This window comes from Martes martes (assembly GCF_963455335.1).
Source record: "Martes martes genome assembly, chromosome: 4".
In the NCBI taxonomy this organism is placed as follows: domain Eukaryota; kingdom Metazoa; phylum Chordata; class Mammalia; order Carnivora; family Mustelidae; genus Martes; species Martes martes.
Window position 1 is genome coordinate 67064853 of NC_137891.1, and position 20154 is coordinate 67085006.

General features: G+C 35.7%; 1 protein-coding gene across 2 annotated transcripts in view; it reads right to left on the reverse strand.

Moving 5' to 3' along the window:
• The window catches only part of MTFR1 (mitochondrial fission regulator 1), a 48368-nt gene that overhangs the window by 11348 nt on the left and 16866 nt on the right, over nucleotides 1–20154 (reverse strand). The window contains exons 2-5 of one of the 2 annotated variants that reach the window (XM_080801144.1): nucleotides 16514–16656; nucleotides 11221–11300; nucleotides 10352–10450; nucleotides 1739–1854 (exon numbers count right to left, since the gene is read on the reverse strand). In XM_080801144.1, the coding sequence (XP_080657270.1) occupies nucleotides 1739–1854; nucleotides 10352–10450; nucleotides 11221–11244 (239 nt within the window). In that variant the 5' untranslated portion in view covers nucleotides 11245–11300; nucleotides 16514–16656. The remainder of the gene's footprint in view (nucleotides 1–1738; nucleotides 1855–10351; nucleotides 10451–11220; nucleotides 11301–16513; nucleotides 16657–20154) is intronic. The other variant, XM_080801143.1, reaches the window with a different exon arrangement.

Sequence of the window (20154 nt, forward strand, 5' to 3'; positions counted from 1 at the left end):
GAGAAAATACTGTGACAGTTTAATGGTTAATAGAAATGTCATTAGCATAAATTTGAAGGGAGAAAAAAGAAACAAGTATCTCAAATAGCTCTAGCTTTCAAACAAATACAAATATGAGAGGCAGAGAAACACCAAACTGAAATATAAGTTCTTGAATCTACTCTCATTCATATTGTCTTTAAGATTTAATATACAAGGGACAGGCTGGCTCAGTTGGTGGAGCATGTGACTCTTGATCTTGGGGTAGTAAGTTTAAGCCCCACACAGGGTATAGAGATTACCTAAAATTTAATCTTTAAAAAAAAAGATTTAAGTTATACTTTAAAAAAAATTTTTTATTACATCATCTCCATCTATAATTTGTCAAAAATCAATACAAAGGGCAATATAGCACCATACTCAAAAGAAAAAGTCTGTCCAATTTTCCTAATCATGTAGGCCATATCACTAACCCTGTAACCATGGCCACTTCACCACCTTTGCACACAAAATCTGGTTCACCAATGTTCACAGCAACTTTACTGACTTTTATCAATGTCAAATCCTGCTTGTGATATTGTACCAATTTTGCTGGATGCTGCCACTGGAAAAAAATTAGGTAAAGAGTACAGTAAAGAGTACAGGGAAAAGATTAGGTAAAGAGTACAAGAAATACAGAAAAGTCTCTGTATTATTTCTTAAAACTATATATGAACAATCTATTACTATCTCAAGATAAAAAGTTTAAAAAAATAAAATGAACATCTTTAAAAAAGAAAGGCTCTTTACCTGCTAATCCTGCAATACCTGGTCTGTGTTCATCTACAGCTATGTCCTCACTTCTACTTGTCATTCAAATCAAATTCCTTCTTTGCTATTGGATTACTTGATTCTTATTTTATCCAGCTAAAACCATTCAAATGAAATTACTCTTGCTAAAGTCAATGACAATCTTCCAACTGCAAAACAAAATGGAAACTTGCTCGTTTTTTTAATTTACCTACCCTCGTATTTGACACTCATAATTAGTTCTCCCTTCCATGAAACTTTCCTACCTCTGCTGGTTGTCCTTCCTCAGCTTTACTGTCCTCTCCTCGGAGAAGCCTTGCCAAACCTCTCTCATCCCACAGGGGCGTTCTGTATTTACTTAACAACTTTATAGTACTGACTTCCTTTTTAATCTCCTCTAGCACAAGAAATATTCCTGGAAATCAGTGTCCTGTTTTATCTCTGTATCTTTGAGGCCTAATAAGAATGAAGAGTTGAAATATGCTGCACGACTCTTTATTAGACTGAAGCATAGTCAATAATTCATTCAGGCTCTTTCAAATAAATGGAAGCATCTAACTCTTACATAGTCTGTCCTTTGAAACAAAACTCATCTTGACTTAACTTTTAGGAAGCATTCTCCAGTAATTATACCAATTCCCTAATAAGAATCACAAGTTCCTCTGCCCCAATAAAACCCCTGCCCCCCCCAAATAAAACAAAAATTACTTATCTAAACACATTTATGCCTTTTCATTTAATATTAAACTCCTGAAGGGCAGGCAATTCTATGATTCATAGAGACTTAAGACAGTTACGTGTCTCTGGGAACTCTACAAATACTGAGTCTTTAAAATGAATAGAAAATAAGATTTGAGAAAAACAACTGGCTTAGTTACCAGAGATCAAATTACTAAAAGGAAATACTGCAAATATTTCACCTTTTAAGATAATAAATACTGCATCCCAGCTGATAGCCTTCCAGACTAACCTTTGTCTTGTTGAACATTCTCCTTCTTCTTTGGCTACCCATCCAACATCAGCAAAAGACACCACTGCATCTTCTCCTAGATGGTTCGGGCTCCATTCTGTTGTAGGGCTGGTAAGCTGTAAGTTACAAGGAAAGTTCTTTGATACCAAGATGTCAGAATGAAACTTACTTAATCACCTAAAAGAAAATCATCAGCTCTGGTGTTACAACCACATGGACAGTTTCTCACATTTACATTGAAGGTCCCCACAAAAGGGACCATTAGTTATGCCTAGGAATGTATGACAATCTCTGAATTATAATAAAAATGGGTATTATATAGATCTGCTGTTAAAATGCTGAAAAAATATTTTAAAAAAATCCTTGAATCATGAATTTTTAAATAAAAGTATTAACTATAAAAAACAAAAAATACTAATTGCACTAAGACTGAATTCCCTAGTTTAACCTTAACCACAAAAATGAGAATATTCTGAAATTCCTGAAGTTACTGAATTTACTTTAAAAAAAAGGAAAGATAATTTAATTGAATTAAATTTGTCTTTTTGTAAGTACAATGCCAATGAATATAATTTTAAAATTAAGTTACCAGATTAATACCTCCTAAAAATGAGTAACAGTAAGCTTTAAATAAATGAGAAAATGCAAACTTTTTAATTGAAGGAAAGTTAAAAAGGCCAAAGAGATTTACTTATTAATGCATTTATCAAAAAGGTTCTCAAGGGGCGATTAGGTGGCTCAGTTGCTAAAACATCTGCCTCTGGCTCAGGTCATGATCCCGTGGTCTTGGGATAGAACCCTGTTGGCCTCCCTGCTCAGCAGGGAATCTGTTTTTCCTTCTCCCTCTGCCCCTTCCCCTTGCTTCATGCTCTCTCTCCAATAAATAAATAAATAAAATCTTTAAAAAAATGTTCTGCTATTACTCATGCTCTGTTTAAACCTTTTTTAATACTATCATTGTCAGATCAAACTTTTGGAAGCTACACTTAAATGTAATGCTTTTTCCTCAAAGATAAAATATACCTTGCAAACACATTAATACTGAAACAGTTAGAAATCGAAATGTCTTTAATATTATGAATAAAATTTTAATTGAACATACTGGCTGCTGGTATGCACACTCATTCTGAAATAACTACCTAACATTATCAACTTAATAAAGTAGCATTAGAAAACTGACATTTTAATAACATACTAAGAATATAAGGTATTTAAAATGCCTGGGTGACTCAGTGGGTTAAGGCCTCTCTGCCTTTGGCTCAGATCATGATCCCAGGGTTCTGGGATCCACCCTGCATCGGGCTCTCTGCTCAGGAGGGAACCTGCTTCCCCCTCTCTCTCTCTCTCTCTGCGTGCCTCTCTGCCTACTTGTGATCTCTGTCAAATAAATAAATAAAATCTTTTTTTAAAAATGCCTTAAATTACGGCTTTTGGGGAGGACAAGATACAGGCAACAGGAAAAGGATAATAAGCTTTAAAAGGGTAAATATTCAAGAATCTAATCCTGGGCAAAAACAAAAAAACAAACAAAAAATAATAACAGAATTAAGGTGAAAAGCCTTTCAAAATACAAATGTTTTAAAGCATGTAGTGGAATAACTGTGGCCATAAGAAAGGAAAAAAAAGAAGTAAACACCTCAGGAAGTACACTGTCAAGGGATATGATCAAAGAAAAATCAAAAAGATCTTTCTACTTTTCCCCCTTACATTTTAGAAAATTATCCAAATAAGTCAATAAACACACAGATATTCAGTCAATGGGTATCTTATACAACTGAAATTAACTGGGCATCACATCTCCTCTCAAGACACAGAGAAATCTGGTAATATTTCCATCCGTTACTGAAAACACAATAATGTATTAATATTCCCATACCATTGTAATGGGAGAGTCCAAGTGGGTTACATGGAGATCCTTAAACAAAAAGGGCCCCCAGTCCCATGGAAGTTCCTAGAAGATACAGTATTTAATGGGCTGTTTTGTAAAAGTGAAAGATCAAATAAGTAAAACCTGAACGGTTACCTTCGTAAGGTGCTAGACTTTATGAAGATCAATCTGATTGTAACTATTCTAAAAAATCTTATTGCAATACAGTTCGTTTGTAGGAAGTGAGGTATATTAAAACAAAATTAAGTTTTGACCTCAAAACTTCTTCCTTTCCCACAAAAGTCACAAAAATTGAAGTTTTCTTCCTAGATATTTCTGTTTACAAATGGAAGCAAAATGATACTTTTGTAAGAATACTTAAAAATAGAAAAGTTAACCTATTTTGTGACAGCTTTTCAGAGTATTTATAACACAATTAAGGATTAAACAATGCAGCTCAATTTTACATATGTAGTTGCTTTCTGCATAAACTTAAAAAAAAAAACCACACATCAAAATCTTTCATGGATTTAGTTTATAATCTAAGAACTGATTATATGTAATCACTGAAATAACATGTCGGTAACATGTGCTCAATGAGATGAAAACGTTGATGATACTGTTGATCATATCTGTATCATTTCTAAGGGACACCCTGCCCCACAAAACAAGGTCATCTTAGTATTTAAGTCATTTATCTACATTAAACAATGATTTATGCCATTAAAAAAAAAAAAAAAAAGCCTAACAAAGTCTCTGAGGAAACCACACTCATCGAAAAGACAAGATAAAAGTGAAAAATAACAACACTAATCTTTTTTTTAAAAAGGCATTTCAGTTGCAGCTGAAACGTGCACTGAATAACAAGCATGGAATGGGAAGGACAATTCAGTCAGTAAAAGACTAGTTAAGGAGACACCAGTGCAGGCAAGGGGGCTGATGGCATGGAATTGTTGGAAGGATGATTTAGATGCCACTAATGACATGCATGGATGACCTAAGGGAAGTTTTAAAAAGACAAAGCCAACTTACTAAAAGTTCCAGCAAGGTCCTGTCTTACCATAGCTATTGTTAGTAGAGGGAAAAAAAAAAAAAAAAAAAAACAATGAAGAGAACAGACAAAAAAATTTCTTCAAAGTCAAGGGCATTATAAAATTTAAAATTAGCGTATATTGATTTGTAAGTATCCAAAGTCCTTTCAGAAAGTATGAAAACCATTTCATCCAGAGCAAAAATCCAGTAGTTGCATTGTATTTTTACTGATTTTAAGAAATCTAATTCAACATCTGATATAATTTAAATTATCCAAAATTCAATTATGTTTCAAGAATTTTACTACAATAACTTTAGATGGTTTTATATATTCTGATAATGTAAAACTGTGCCAAGAAAACTGACTGATTAATAGAACTCAAAGAAAAATACAAAGCTTGTATAAAAGTTGAAATACCTAAAATAAAATATTAGAAGAGCTAACTTTGTCCTAATGTGATTTTTCATAAAATAAACAGTTATTAGGAACCATGATTCTCTCAGTTTCTTGCCAAAAAGTGTGTTAATAGTAATTAGACTTAGTCTATTTTACCGGCATTTGTTTATAGCCCAATGCAAAATATGTATTCTTAAAAGCAGCACAGCAAAATAATAATCTCCAGCTTTTACTTAAAGATTTAATAATTCTTTTTCTACCAATTCCTGCCATAATAAAAACAACTGAAAGCAAAATTTCCATATTTTAATACAGTGACATACAATAAGCCAAGCAGATACTAGTGTAAACAACACTAAATCCAGTATTCTCATGCTTCTGAGTAGTATGGTCCCTTTTTAAAAACTGAGGATTTAGGGGCACCTGGATAGCTTGATTTCAGCTCAGGTCATCATCTCTGGGTGGTGAGATCAAGCCCTGCACTGGGCTCTGTGCTGAGTGTGGAGCCTGCCTGAGATTTCCCTCTCCCACTGCCACCCCCCAGGCCGTACTCCGTGCACATGCTCTTTTCCTCTCTCAAAAAAATAAATAAAATAAAAACAGAGCATTTATTTTTTTTAAACATTTTATTTATTTACTTGATAGAGATCACAAGTAGGCAGAGAAGCAGGCAGAGGCAGCGGGGGGGGCTCCCCACTGAGCAGAGAGCCCGATGCGGGGCTCCATCCCAGCGCCCCCCCAAAACTGAGCATTTATTAAGCTTTCTATTCATGATTCTTAGAATGTGGAAGAGTAGGAAGAGAAGGTGGAGAGACCACAGATAAATGGAGGGAAATGTTTCTGTCAAAATAACCCAAGAAAGGGGGCACCTGGGTGGCTCAGTGGGTTAAAGCCTCTGCCTTCGGCTCAGGTCATGATCCCAGGGTCCTGGGATCGAGCCCCACATCGGGCTCTCTGCTCAGCAGGGAGCCTGCTTCCTCCTCTCTCTCTGACGCCTCTCTGCCTACTTGTGATCTGTCAAATACAAAGAATCTTTGGGAAAAAAAAAAACACAAAAACCCAAGATGGTAAGTAACAGGATCCCCACGGAGAAACTAGTCTTTAAGAAGTCAACTAGTGAAGGGCGCCTGGATGACTCACTTAGTTAAGCTTCTGACTCTTGATTTCTGCTCAAGTCATGACCTCAAGGTCATAAGATCAAGCAGGCCCCCTCTTGGACTCTGCACTGAGCGTGGAGCCTGCTTGGGATTCTCTCTCTCTCTCCTCCTCTGCCCCTCCCCACCCGCCTTCACGTGCATGTGCACTCCTTCTCTATCAAAGAAGAAAAAAGTCATCAATTACTGAGAATAAATAAAACATCATGAACATTAATATAACACTGTATGTTAACTACACTGGAATTAAAATAAAAAATTTAATTAAAAAAAAAAAGTAAATATGAAGGGTCTAGAGATCCAATTTTGAGTGTAAAGTAGCCAATTCATTCCCAGCACTCACAAAATGAAGTATGGGAAAAAGCTATGGGGTTATAGACAAGTCTTTTTCAAGTAACCCAGCAAAGAACCACTAAGTGCTTTTACATGCGTTTTTACACTTACTACCTTATTCTATTCCTAGCCCAATATTCACTGGGTCCATTAACTGGATGAAGGTGTAAATAAATGTTTTGGTCTGTATTCTAGTTTCTATTTTTTTTTTCCAAAGATTTTATTTATTTATTTGACAGACAGAGATCACAAGTAGGCAGAGAGGCAGGCAGAGAGCGGGGTGGGGGGGAAGCAGGCTCCCCACTGAGCAGAGAGCCTGATGCGGGACTCGATCCCAGGACCCTGAGATCATGACCTGAGCCAAAGGCAGAGGCTTTAATCCACTGAGCCACCCAGTCGCCCTGTGTTCTAGTTTGATTCTATAAATCCAATTTGTAAAATCAGGGAGCTGAATTACTTGCATAGGCTATGCAACTAAGGCGGCAATAACAACAAAAAAATCACCACCACTAGCACCCTTCTACTGTACACTAATTATGTACAGGTTATTATATTCAGGGCCTTACATGCATTATTTTGTCTAAGCCTCACAACAGTAAGTAATGGGCCCACCTTTCCTATCATTATTTGTCTGCAGATACATAGATCAGCTGATGACAGTGAAAAGATTGTGTGTGATCTAGAAGGAACCATACTGAAGCTTAAGAATTCAGAGGTGGGACGCCTGAGTGGCTCAGTGGGTTAAGCCTCTGCCTTCAGCTCAGGTCATGATATCAGGGTCCTGGGATGGAGCCTCGCATCGGGTTCTCTGCTCAGCAGGGAGCCTGCTTCCCCTCTCGCTCTCTGCCTGCCTCTCTGCCTACTTGTGATCTCTGTCTGTCAAATAAATAAATAAAATCTTTATAAGAATTCAGAGGTAAAACTGTTCTGAGGGTGAGAGAGTCAAGGTGTTGCCTATGAGTGTGGGCAGTAGAAAAGAAATGGCAAGAAAAGCCAAGAGGAATATAGGAAGTAAAGAATATAAAATGCCAAGTTTCAGATAAATCTTCAAAAAGACTGAAGTTACCCGGAACGCTAACGGGACTGGTCATGACTATCTAACTCCTGCTTCTGAAATGACTCACGAATGCCCTATTTGCAAGTTTAAGCTATTTTGTTTTTTGTCTCCTGAATATGGCCCCATAATGGTATCTACTCTCTCTGGGTCCAACTGTGGTTCCCCAGTTCCAGACTTTCTATACAATTTACTCATGCTGGACTCCTAGATAGTCCAAACAAATTCCATATCAATCAAATCCTTAAATGAACCAGAAAAATAGCAAAAACACATTTTCAACTTTATTACTCTAAATTGCATGTCTTTAAAAATACCACATTTCTTACTTTACTGATAGATGTAGTTAAAACATAACAGAAGATACAGACTTAAAATATGTAGGAGATAAAACATTCATTTTAATATGATCTCAGAGATGCCTGGGTGGCTCAGTGGGTTGGGCATCCACCTTCAGCTCAGGTCATGATCCCAGAGTCCTGGGATCAAGTCCCAATTGGGCTCCCTGCTCAGTAGGGAGCCTGCTTCTCCCTCTGCCTCCTGATCCTACTGCTTGTGCACGTGCGCTCTCTGGCAAATAAATAAATAAAATATCTTTTAAAATACTGATCTTGGGGCGCCTGGGTGGCTCAGTGGGTTAAAGCCTCTGCCTTCGGCTCAGGTCATAATCCCAGGGTCCTGGGATTGAGACCCCCATCGGGCTCTCTGCTCAGCAGGGAGCCTGCTTCCCTTCCTCTCTTTCTGCTGGCCTCTCTGCCTACTTGTGATCTCTGGCAAACAAACAAACAAACAAACAAATAAAATCTTTAAAATACTGATCTTGAATTTGAAAAGACTTAGTAGGGACGCCTGGGTGGCTCAGAGGGTTAAGCCTCTGCCTTCGGCTCAGGTCATGGTCTCAGGGTCCTGAGATCAAGCCCCACATCGGGCTCTCTGCTCAGTGGGGAGCCTGCTTCCCCCTCTCTCTCTGTCTACTTGTGATCTCTCTCTCTGTCCAATAAATAAATAAAATTAAAAAAAAAAAAGAAAGGAAGGAAGGAAGAAAAGACTCAGTATACTGTAAAACCAACTGGAAATAAAACTCTCACTATAAACAAATATCTTCTACCTTCCACTACATTCTCAAGTAGGTCACCAATCTTTCTCTTACATTATCCCTCTCTCCTATGTTTATCCATCTTTATTCAAATGCAGCTCCTGCACTAAACCTTATAATAGGCTTAATTCTGCTCACACCTTTTCAAGTGACTAGTAACACAGAGAAAGAGATCTCTTAGATCCAAGAAAATGTACTTGGCTCTAGTATTTCAGCTCACTGTCAAGGCAGATTTGGGTTTTTACTAAAAAATTCTAATTACCTTCTATATATATATATAAAAATATATATATATATATATACACACACACACAAGATACATATATATATATTCCTTCTATATATCTCTAGCTACATGAACACAAAGACTATGCTTAAGTTCTCCTGCAACTAGGTTAAGTAGATACATTAACAGATAAAAAGAAAATTTTTATGGAACTGAGCAATCCATAAAAAGTTAATAAGCCCTAGTTAACAACCGTAGTTTATTTTGAAGGAAGCTAGCAAATGAAGCAATCAGCATTTTGTGTCTAATTGAGTTGAATTCTCAGAAATTGTGCTTGGGAGTTACCACCACAGATTTCTTCATTTTCATTATTTTTTCAAAAGCCTATAGTTTGATAAAAATATTACTTCTTGGAAAGTTCCAACCTGTCACTTTCTAGACTGTGTACAACGGTTTTGCCAGTCAATTTGCAAGCAGGATTATGAGCATGATAATGAACAATCTCGTTAGTCAACCTGAACAAATGCTAATTTCTACTGCTTACTTAGGAACAGATTTTTACCTCCATCTACCAGGAGAATTGATTTATGAGTAAATCAATAATATCAAATAAACTTGCAGGGGCACTTCTGAGCTTCTGAATTATGAGTTAAATATATCTTCCACATTTCATATGCTAATCTATTATTTAAAATTGGTATAGCTATCTGAACTTTACATTCTTAAATGTTGAACTGAAATATTCTGCGGTATTACTGTTGTAGAGAATTAATGAAAAACAAGAAGATGTCTAACACTATTACAACAATAAGGAACAAAGCCCAATCCAGAAAATAACAATTTATCTCCAAGCAAAGAACAGAGTTGCTCCCTATCTGGTGCTGTAAGAGAATTCTAAGACCTGTGCATTTAAAAGTATTCCCAAATCAGGGTTTCACTATCCTCTCATTCAGAGAACAATTACTTCTTTGTCTTGACACTGTCCTTTCCAAAAGCAATGGTTCCTACAATTAATGCTAAGCTTTAAACCAAGCATGGAGAAAGCAACTTACAAGGCATCCACAGAGATATCAAAAAATAAATTAGGAGAACAGAATGGCTGTCCAAGGGAGAAGGTATGATAAAGAAAACAATGGTAGTATCTGAAGCTTCTTAAGTAACATAAGGCCATGTTTGAGGTCACCTGGGAATTAACAACTCCTTGGCTTATTATATGCTTTTACAAAGATGTATTCTACGTATTCTTAAGAAGGATAAGTGTCTTAAGAACTTTAAAAAGCTTGAATAATCACTTCACAGAGGAAGTAAAATTAGAAAGACTTTACTGATTTTACTGTCTTTTACTGACAGGAGCATCAACAAAGGGAAAGGTTCAAAATTACTTTTAAAATTGTCTTGCCTATTTGTATTTCTAATGCACATATTAATATAAAATTTCAAAATATATAGAGTACCTGAAACTGAACTCTTGGGCATTGGATCAGAGATAAGTTAGTACCAATTTTCCTTACGATACTTCGAGATGAACCATATGGCTTCCCAGACCAAAGTACCTGAGGAAGTAGGAAAAACCAAAAAGTTTAATTACAAGAGTTATAAAGGTTTGTAGTTTGTTACTACAAAACACTGGACAATTAATTGCACAACATGTTGACACTTTAATTAAGGGATCAGAATGTTCTACGTGTTACGGGAAATGAGCTAATATTTCTGAATTAGAAGTTAAAGGATATATATAGCTGGTTATGATTAACACAAAGTTTAATGTAAAGCATTATATAAAAAACACAGAAGAATAACTAGTAATTGTAAAATAATACATCTGAAGTAAAAAACTGCATTTTCATTAGGTTTTCATATTATTCTGTAAAGGAAACACAATTTCTCTCTCCTCTGCTATATTTTTAGTTTTAGAACTTTATATACACACAAATTTTTTAAAACTATGAGCTACTATTGTTATAATGGACTTTTCAAAACAAACCCAAATCAGTACAAAGTTCAGAATCTGAAGCTGTACAATTCAGGGTACTTTGCTTTTGTTTGATACACAAGAATGTCTGGTCAAGGTTAAGTGTAGGCCAAAATCCAGTTGCACTGCATCTTTTTGTGAGGCCTTGTCCCAAGGTAAAGGTATCTTTTCCTAATTTATACAAAGGCTAAATGAGCTTGCGGTGACCCTAACTAGCAGAATTCCTCAGATGAAATCATAATACACAGAGGACATGATGCTATGCTTTATGCAAAAACAAACTCCCAAAACAAAAAGCAAACAAACAAAAAAAACCCCACACATGTAGAATGTTAAATCATTATAAAGTACCTTGAAACTTCTCCCCAAGTACATGATTTTTCCTTAAAGAGAAAAACTATCCATCTGTTTTGAGTGCTACACTTGAAAGCCTGGACAGAAAGGCAGAGAGGTGGTATGCTATTAAAAGCAATTTAAAAAGAAAAGAATAAGAATGATATGACCACTTAATTCATTAAATTTTACATTCAATTATATTCTAAAACTAAATAAGTAATACCAAATCAGCGGCATGTATTCTGAGCAATAGACATTGACCCTTTTTAGTCATGCCATGGCCGTTCTAATTTAAAGAATGGAATTACTGTAACATATGCAGTATGAACAAGGGATAAATGTTATTGTAAACAGCAGTGGCTCCAACACATAATCCAAATTAGACTTTTAAACCATTCTAAAAGCATGCACAACTTGTAAAATGGGCATAGAAGTAATCTGACTTCTTAGATTTTTGCAACTCAACCCAATTAGATATAACAGTAGGGCTCAAAGTGAAGATCATGGGGATGTGTATATAACAGCTCTGGTATATGCCTCAGCTTTTACCTAACTCATCATTAATATGTTCAAAGTTTCACTGACTATTACCCAAGAGAGTCCAGAAAGTACTATACCCTACACTGGCTACTATAACCAATAAAAACTGAACTCTTGCTTAGGAAATATAAATTAAAAAGATGATACAGAGTGGGAAATAGGACACTAGAAAGAAGACATCGATTTTGAAATATGAATATTAAACAAAGAATGTTAAGAGGCAAAGCTACTGTGAAGATTAGAAGAGAATTACCTGTAATTGAGGAATGCAAATCATTCACAGCAATGATTGATCAAACGACTAATAATAATTAACACATGAGGAGGAAAACATCAGACTAGACAAAAATGGGAAGCATCACAGTTTTACAAATTCAACATAAGAGGCCAAGGACAAAGTAAAAATATGGGCAAGTAATTCTATGACAGTATTTAAGCAAACTCTACCTTATACATGTTCATAGGTCTTAATCTTTTAAAAAGAAACCCACAGGGCAATAGCACCTACACCATCCCTTCTCTTCCTGAATCTTGTATTTAGTCACAAGTCAAAATTCTCCTATGATGTAGGTGTAGTGGAACACTATGCATCACAATGTGACAATTACAGAGTCTAAAGTGAATCTCCCATCCCTTCAGTATGCAAAGATCTTAACTGGAGATGAAGAGGGCAAGAAACTCACATTGAAAAATTTGGAAAGGATTTGCCAAGGTCAGGAACTAATGTTTCTGCCAACTTTTAGCATTCCTTGCTATGCATGCTTCAGGGCTAAGTTTCAACTATTATCTTCCCATCTGCTTAATATCAGAAGGAAAAGAGTACCAGGTGACTTCCATAAGAGAAGGTGGCCAAAGATTCAGCTTTTACTTTTAAGGACTAAGTAGACTATTTAGGCTTCTTATACAAAATTCTAAAGGAAGTAAAAACAGATTGCTTTATGTGATTTTTTTCAAAGTATATACAGCAGACTAACAATGTTTTTCTGTTATTTATGAACTGAATAGCACTTAGCACCAAGAAATATGAAGAAGGGTCTATGTAAGCTAATGACTGGAATATTTAGAAAGAAGAGTCATAACCTTTACTTGACTTTAGGAAAAAGTGATGGTAAAGAGCTGCTAACTTCCAGGAACCCTAAAACTAGGTCCTACTTCATTTTTTCTATTCAGCCATCATGGAGTAGGAGAAATTGTAAATGGCTGTGAAGAAATAATGAACAGATGGTCTGAAAAGTCACCATCTGTGCACTGGGAGACTGTAAGGCCCAAGTGTATCTCCTACCCTAACTGGTGGCTGAACTGTTGTCTTGTCGGTATACAGGAGAAGGGAAGACTTCCTCTAAAGATAAACTGTCATTAATATTTTCTCAGATGTTAAAGAGAGAGAAGGGAGAAAACTAGCACTGCTAACCAAATGGATTTCATTAAGAAATAAGAATTCAATTCCACTAGAAAATAATTAAGTAACTATTATTATTAAACAGAAAAACTCTGCTTTGCTTTATAATGACTACTGACAAATAATCTAATAATGAATGTGTGCATGTGTGTTTGCATGTCTGTTTCTAGTAATGACAGTCCCTAACATTTAGAAACAGTGTTTGAAAGTGATGACAGCAAGGAGGAGGATGACAACAAGAAAGCAATTTGTTCTTTTTTAACATTGTGAAATGCTATTGTAGAAGTGTTGAAGTGTGAGCCTGGAATCTGAAGCTATCATCTGTCTCATCGTGATGACTGTACTCAAGTTTCATGTGGTAATTCATCTGTTATAGACCAGTTTAGTCTAAATTACTACTTCAGAGGTACCATTTAGCAGGAAAAAGTATAAATCCAATTCTAAAAAAAATATATTTTTCTCAAGATTAGCTATTTCATATTAATGCAAGGGTCTTTATTCTGGGGTCAAGTCCCTGAAATTACATGCAAAATTCTGTGTTTATGTGATATTTTTTTAGAATAAAGTCCATACCATTAATCAAAATTTCAAGGAGTCTAAGACACAACAAAATACAAATCCTTAACTCCAAGGGAGCCAGGGGAAAATTCGAAGTGTGTGTTGGGGAAAGAGGCTAGAGACAGGAAGATGAAACTAACAATTTAAAATCCCCAATTAAAGAAAACACTTTCCACAGTTCTCTTCTTCCTTACTCTAAACTCTTAGCCACATTGACATTCTTCCTCCAAAGCATAAAAGGAAAACAAAGTTACAATTCTTAAGTATTACTGGAAATATATTACTAATACTAATTAGGTATTTGCTCTGATTGTGGTTATGCCTGTAAAACAAAGTACTGTTTTACTGAACATACATAATTTAGGCAAAAGAACTGGATATAGTAAATCAATCAGTGACCGCCATTACAGTGCTGATGTGTACAGTAAAATACAAAGAGCTAATCATCAACAGTTGTTCTAATGGCAAAAACAAAACTCTAATCTCAAAGCTGCACATTTTCTTTTTAAGCAGATAAAACATGTAAAGGATGAAGGCAGTTTCTACCTGGAATATTTTCAAACACAGTATTAAGTTCATTATCAAACAATGGGAAAATATGTACTTACTAATGAAAGGGAGCAAAGAAGTTTTATTTTCAGATGTCCAAAAGTAAAATCTTGGTAGACTATACCTTCTTACGCTTGGGGAGCATGCTAAGAGATCTTAGAAACTAAACAATTCCGAAGTATCAAACTGCTTTATCTTAAAAGAAAACTTATTTCTATATAGATTTTCAGTTAACGGATTAAAGTTGATGATTATATGAGGGTGCCTGGGTGGCTCAGTTGGGTAAGCATCTGCCTTTGTCCCCGATCATGATCTCAGGGTCCTGGGATCGAGTCCCATATTGGGCTCCCTGCTCAGTGGGGAGCCTGCTTCTCCCTCTCCCTCTGCCTGCTGCTCCCCTGCTTATGCTCTGTCAAATATATAAAACCTTTGAAAAGGAAAAAAAAATGATTATGTTTCATAAAAAAAAAAAGAAAAAAAACAGTATTTTCAGTTGCTAGGGCCTTAATTGTGAATACCCTACAATATAGGGAGTAAGTTAATGCTGTTACCTGGTTCTTTTTTTTTTTTTGGATGAAAAAAGGCATGAATGAACATGATGAACATGGATGAAAGGCAAAATGAACAAAGCTAAATTAAATGAACAAGCTAAATAAACTGTGTTATCTGTTTCTGAAACAAACTTCTGCACTTTGGTCTCAATCAGCATTAGTCACATTCGCCTGACTTGGGGCCAGGGTTGGGGGGAATGACAGAGCAAAACCATAGAAAATTAACCATTATTGAATGTAGCTATACTACATACAAGCCACTGTACTAGGTGTCACTTAATCCACAAGCTAACTCTGCAGTAGTTCTTCTTATCTATAATTTGTGCATGCAGAAAGTAACTGGCAGAGACCAATTTCAGACCCAGAGTTGTTTGAATCCAGGGTCTATGATCTTTTCACCAAATTATACTTCTTTTTCAATTATTTTTTTAAAGTAATCTCTATGCCCAATGTGGGGCTCAAATTCAGGACCCCGAGATCAAGAGTTGCATGTTTTTCTGGCTTAGCCAGCCAGGTACCCCTCTCTTAAATTATATTTCTTACTAAAATTGGAAAGAAGAAGAACCGTAAGTTGTAAAGCTTTACATTGGGGGAATTTTAAATTACAAGAGCTTCCCATTTTTCTGGAAGCAACAGAAATTTTTCACTATCAGTACTAAAATGTTAATCTACACTCTGTAACCAAACGATGGTAAACAAATGAGAAAGGTGGTGTAAGTTGCATTAAGTGAAGTTCAAAACAGGAAAATGTAACTGAAAAAGATGAAAATACTATTAACTTCAGAAACCATTTTCCTATTGCTTATCCTCAAGCTAATAATATCAAAATTATGCAGCTATTAAAAAAGGTAATTTTATTTGGTTCTTTGCTTTTTGTCTCCAAAGAAAATAGATGTAATGGGGGGGGGGGGTTTGAGAGATTCAAAGTTTGACTTTCTCTTAACAAGACATAAAAAGACACAAAATAAAAACAAAAGTACAAGTAGTACGTTAAAAAGTATACCCATTATTAAAAAAATACATATATATATACATATACACACACATATACACCCATATTCATATTATGTAACCTGCCTGTATCTTTAATAAAATTGAATTCCACATTATTAATGCAAAATATTGAATGTGAAAATGAAAAACAAATATTCGTAAGACATGCCTGGCGCACCTACTGGTCTAATAACTTCACACTGGATCTTAAAAAAACTTATATACAAAAAAAAAAAAAAAAAGAAAAAAGTTATATACCAGTAGAAAATACTTCAAATAAGATCAAGATCAGAACATCTCTGGCACAGATTATACTAATTTTTTCTTCACATACATAGTCGTTGTATTATCAGAAGACATGACTTACCTTTTACCTTAAAAGTTGTGTGATAATGTTATAACGGCATTCAATAAGTTCTACAACATTCAGAGTTGTCAAGTGCTAGTCATATTTTATCCAATGATTTCTATGTTATCTCTTTTCTCACTACTAACAAATGCATTGCTTTTAACAGTTACATGAATATTGGTACACTTCCAATGTAACTCAAAATGTTACTCCCGTACTTAGTATACTAGGTAAAGATTCACTTCTATGACTTAAATAAACATATTGAATTTAAAATGTTGGTCATATATAAATTCATTTCATGTTCTCAGAAAAAATTCTCAAAACATATACATGTCTGGATTTAAAAAATTAATTAGGAGCACTCACCGATTGCATGCTTCCTCCAACCTGTTGAAAAACCATCCTAATTAGGCACTTAATCCAGCCAAGCATTTAGATGGCAAAGTGTCTCCAAATTTGCATTTCAAGTACTTCAGGCATACATAGCAGCACATGGTCCAATAAGCACACTAAAATTTTAAAATGCAAACACTAAAATGAAATAATTGTTATTTAGAATCTTTACTGTCTGCAACACGTCTCACAAAGTCTAGTCTAAAACATTTTAAAACTTTGTGTGTACTTAAAACAATCTTGCCTGTGATCAGTTTTGAATAAACAGTACAATATTTTTTTAACTATTTTTTTCCAAGCAGGGTTTTTTATTTGGAAGCAATAAACACCCACTGTGGCTAATTTAAGTAGAAAATGTTTCTATGAAAAGATATTTAGTAGATAACAATCTTAAAAGAACCTGACACAACATTCTGCCAGTTCCCACTTTTCTGCCTCACTGGCTCCTAAGTTGCTATCTATACTGGTGGTATTTGCTTGGCCAAATCTACCTGTCTATAGTTACGAGCAGATTCTGTCTCCCACCAAAAATCATAAAGGAATCCCAGATATATGGTACAGGAATTCAGATGCTAGAAGGTCCTTCCACAGTATTGGCACTATAACCCCTGCCTCTCATCTCCTTCCCCATCAATATGCACTACAAATCTGTCAGAATTAAATTGTTAACTCATCATACAGCATAACCCAGTTTACTGAAAGTGTTGGTCTCCAATGAAACAAGGAGTCTGAACAAAACCAGTCAATGTGCTGTTTCCTCATCAACGCAGTCTTGATTAAAAACAGAAACTGCTAAAAACAAAAACAAAAACAAAACAAAACAAAAAACCAGAAACTGCTGAACAGAATCAGTGTACTTAGTAGTATATTTGATTTACAATCTGATCCAAGCTCATCCCATTAAGGACCAGAAACAAACACTCTATTGTCTACACTTTAAGAACTTCATGAACTGGGGGACAGGGAGATAAAGGGCGCTACAAACACACCAGACACTGGCTGAAACATGAACTGAAAAGAACCAAGTCTTAATGACAAATCAAAGTTTGTAACAACTCTAAGCACTGGCAGTAATATCTAATTTATTGATAACTGTGAAATGGTCATGACTAGAACTTTGGTGAGACAGATATATTTTAGTGTTACCAATATCTACTATTGCTTTTAAACATGTATACTGAGAGTTAATGGGAAGAAAAATAGCAAAGGTCCAAAAATAAATAAGGTCAAAGATGGAAATAATGGACAAAAAACTAGTCGGGGGGGGGAAAAAGGATGGTTTTACGTAGGATTTGAAAACCTAACCCTTTTTTTAAAAAAATGTGGTGTAACTTACACAGAAAAGTATATCAATTTTATGTGTCTAGCTAGATGAATCTTATATATGTATAGACCTGGGTAACCACCACCCAAATCAAGACACGTAATATTTCCCAAACCCCAAAAGTTCCCTATCGAACTACTATTCTAATGTTAAGAGCACTTAATAGTTTTGTCCACTGTATATACTCTTTTTTGTGTTTGTCTTATTTCACTTAACAATGTCTGAGATTAATCCACACAGTTTGTAAATCATAGTTCTCTATCACTGCTGTGTAGTAGTAGTGGTAGTTCACTGTATTACTATACCACAATTTACTTACCCAATTTACTGTTCATGAACATTTAGGTTGTTTCCATCTTTTATTTATTACAAATAAAGTTGCTAAAATAATTCTTGTACACAGCATAGTAAGGTACACATAACAACTCACTTCCCTTGAGTATACGCCCAGGAGTAAAACTGCTAGATTACACGATATACATACAGACAGTTCCCAACTTACCACCGGTTCAACTTATAATTTTTTTACTTTAAAACGATGTGAAAGCAAATACACATTCAGTAGAAACCATACTTCAAATTTTGAATTTTGATCTTTTCCTGGGCTTTTGGTATGTGGTAGATACTCTCACATGATGTTGGGCAGCATCAGTGACTGCATGCCCAGCCAGCCAGGTGATCACAAGGATGAACAACCTATAGACTTAAAACCATTCTGTTTGTCACTTTGAGAACAGAATTCAATACATTACAGGAGACACTGAACACTCTACTATAAAATAGGCTTTGTGTTAGATGATTTTGCCCAACTGTAGGCTGATGGGTTCTGAGCGTATTTAAGATAGGCTAGGCTAAGATGTTCAGTAAATTAGGTGTATTAAATGAATTTTAGACTTTTGTATTTCCATTAACAAAGGGTTTACTGGGACATAACTCCATCATCAGCCCAAGAAGATCTGTAAAGATGGATATATATTGCTACATATTTAATAGAAACTAACACCTTTCTGAAGTTTTTGTACCGACTACACTCCTGAAAGCAGGTCACTGAGAGATCCAGTTATTCTACAATCTCTGTCAATACTAGGTATTGTCTTTTAAATTTCTGCCATTCTAGTGAGTTCTTTACATGTTTGGGGGGCATTTGGGTATCTTCTTTTCCAAAGTGTCTTTTGCTTATTTTTTAAATGGATAGTTTTTTTGTTTTTTCTTGTTTTTATTTAATTATTTTTGACAGCAGGGTGCCTGAGTGGCTCAGTGGGTTGGGCGTCAGACTTTTTTTTTTTTTTTTAAAGATTTTATTTATTTATTTGAGAGAGAGAGAGATCATGAGAGGGAAAAGATCAGAGGGAGAAGCAGATTCCCCGGCCCAGCAGGGAGCCCGATGTGGGACTCGATCCTGGACTCCAGGATCATGACATGAGCCGAAAGCAGTTGCCCAACCAACTGAGCCACCCAGGTGCCCCGGGCGTCAGACTCTTGATTTTGGCTCAGGTCATGACCTCAGGGTCGTGAGTTCGAGCCCCATGTAAGGGTCCTTGCTGGGTGTGGAACCTGCTTAGGATTCCTCTCTCCCTCTGACCTCCTCCACTCATGCTCACACTCTTTAAAAAAAAAAAAAAAATACACACACACACACATATATAAATATAAAATTATTTCTGCCAAGAAGAGATGTTTTCCAATCTGAGCTAAAGATTAGAGAGCACAGCTTAGATAAAGGAGATGAAATCTAAGAGTGAATGACTAAGAAGCCAGGATAGAAACTTCAGGAAATACTTGAGGAACAAGCTGGAAAAAAATAAAAGCCCCTAGGGAAAAAGATCAAAAGGTAGCAGAAAAATAAGGAGAGAAGTTTTGTCACCAAAGGAAAAAAAAGGAAATTTCAAGAAAGGAAATGGTTCTTGTTAAATAGAAAAATCCAGAAAAGAGGTTACATAGTCAGGTGATAGCCTCCTACTGCCAGCTCCTCCTCCAAGCTTCTCAACAAGCTCTCTAAATTCTTCCTTAAGAGTAAATGTCCCTTCCCTTCCTAAACTGAAACTGGGCTCTCCTTTCACAATGCTGCCTCAAAGCCTTCTCAAAGGGTTCCTGCTTGCTTATTCTCTCACACTTTCTATCAGTGCTGTTCCAATCAGTAACTTCTCTAACCTCTTTTAAAAACTTTCTCAGAGGCAAAACTAAGGGACAAAAAAACAGATCAGTGGTCACCAGGGACTGAAGTGGAGCACAAGGAAAGTTTGGGGACGACGGGTATTGTGGTGATGGTTTCATGACTACGCTCATCAAA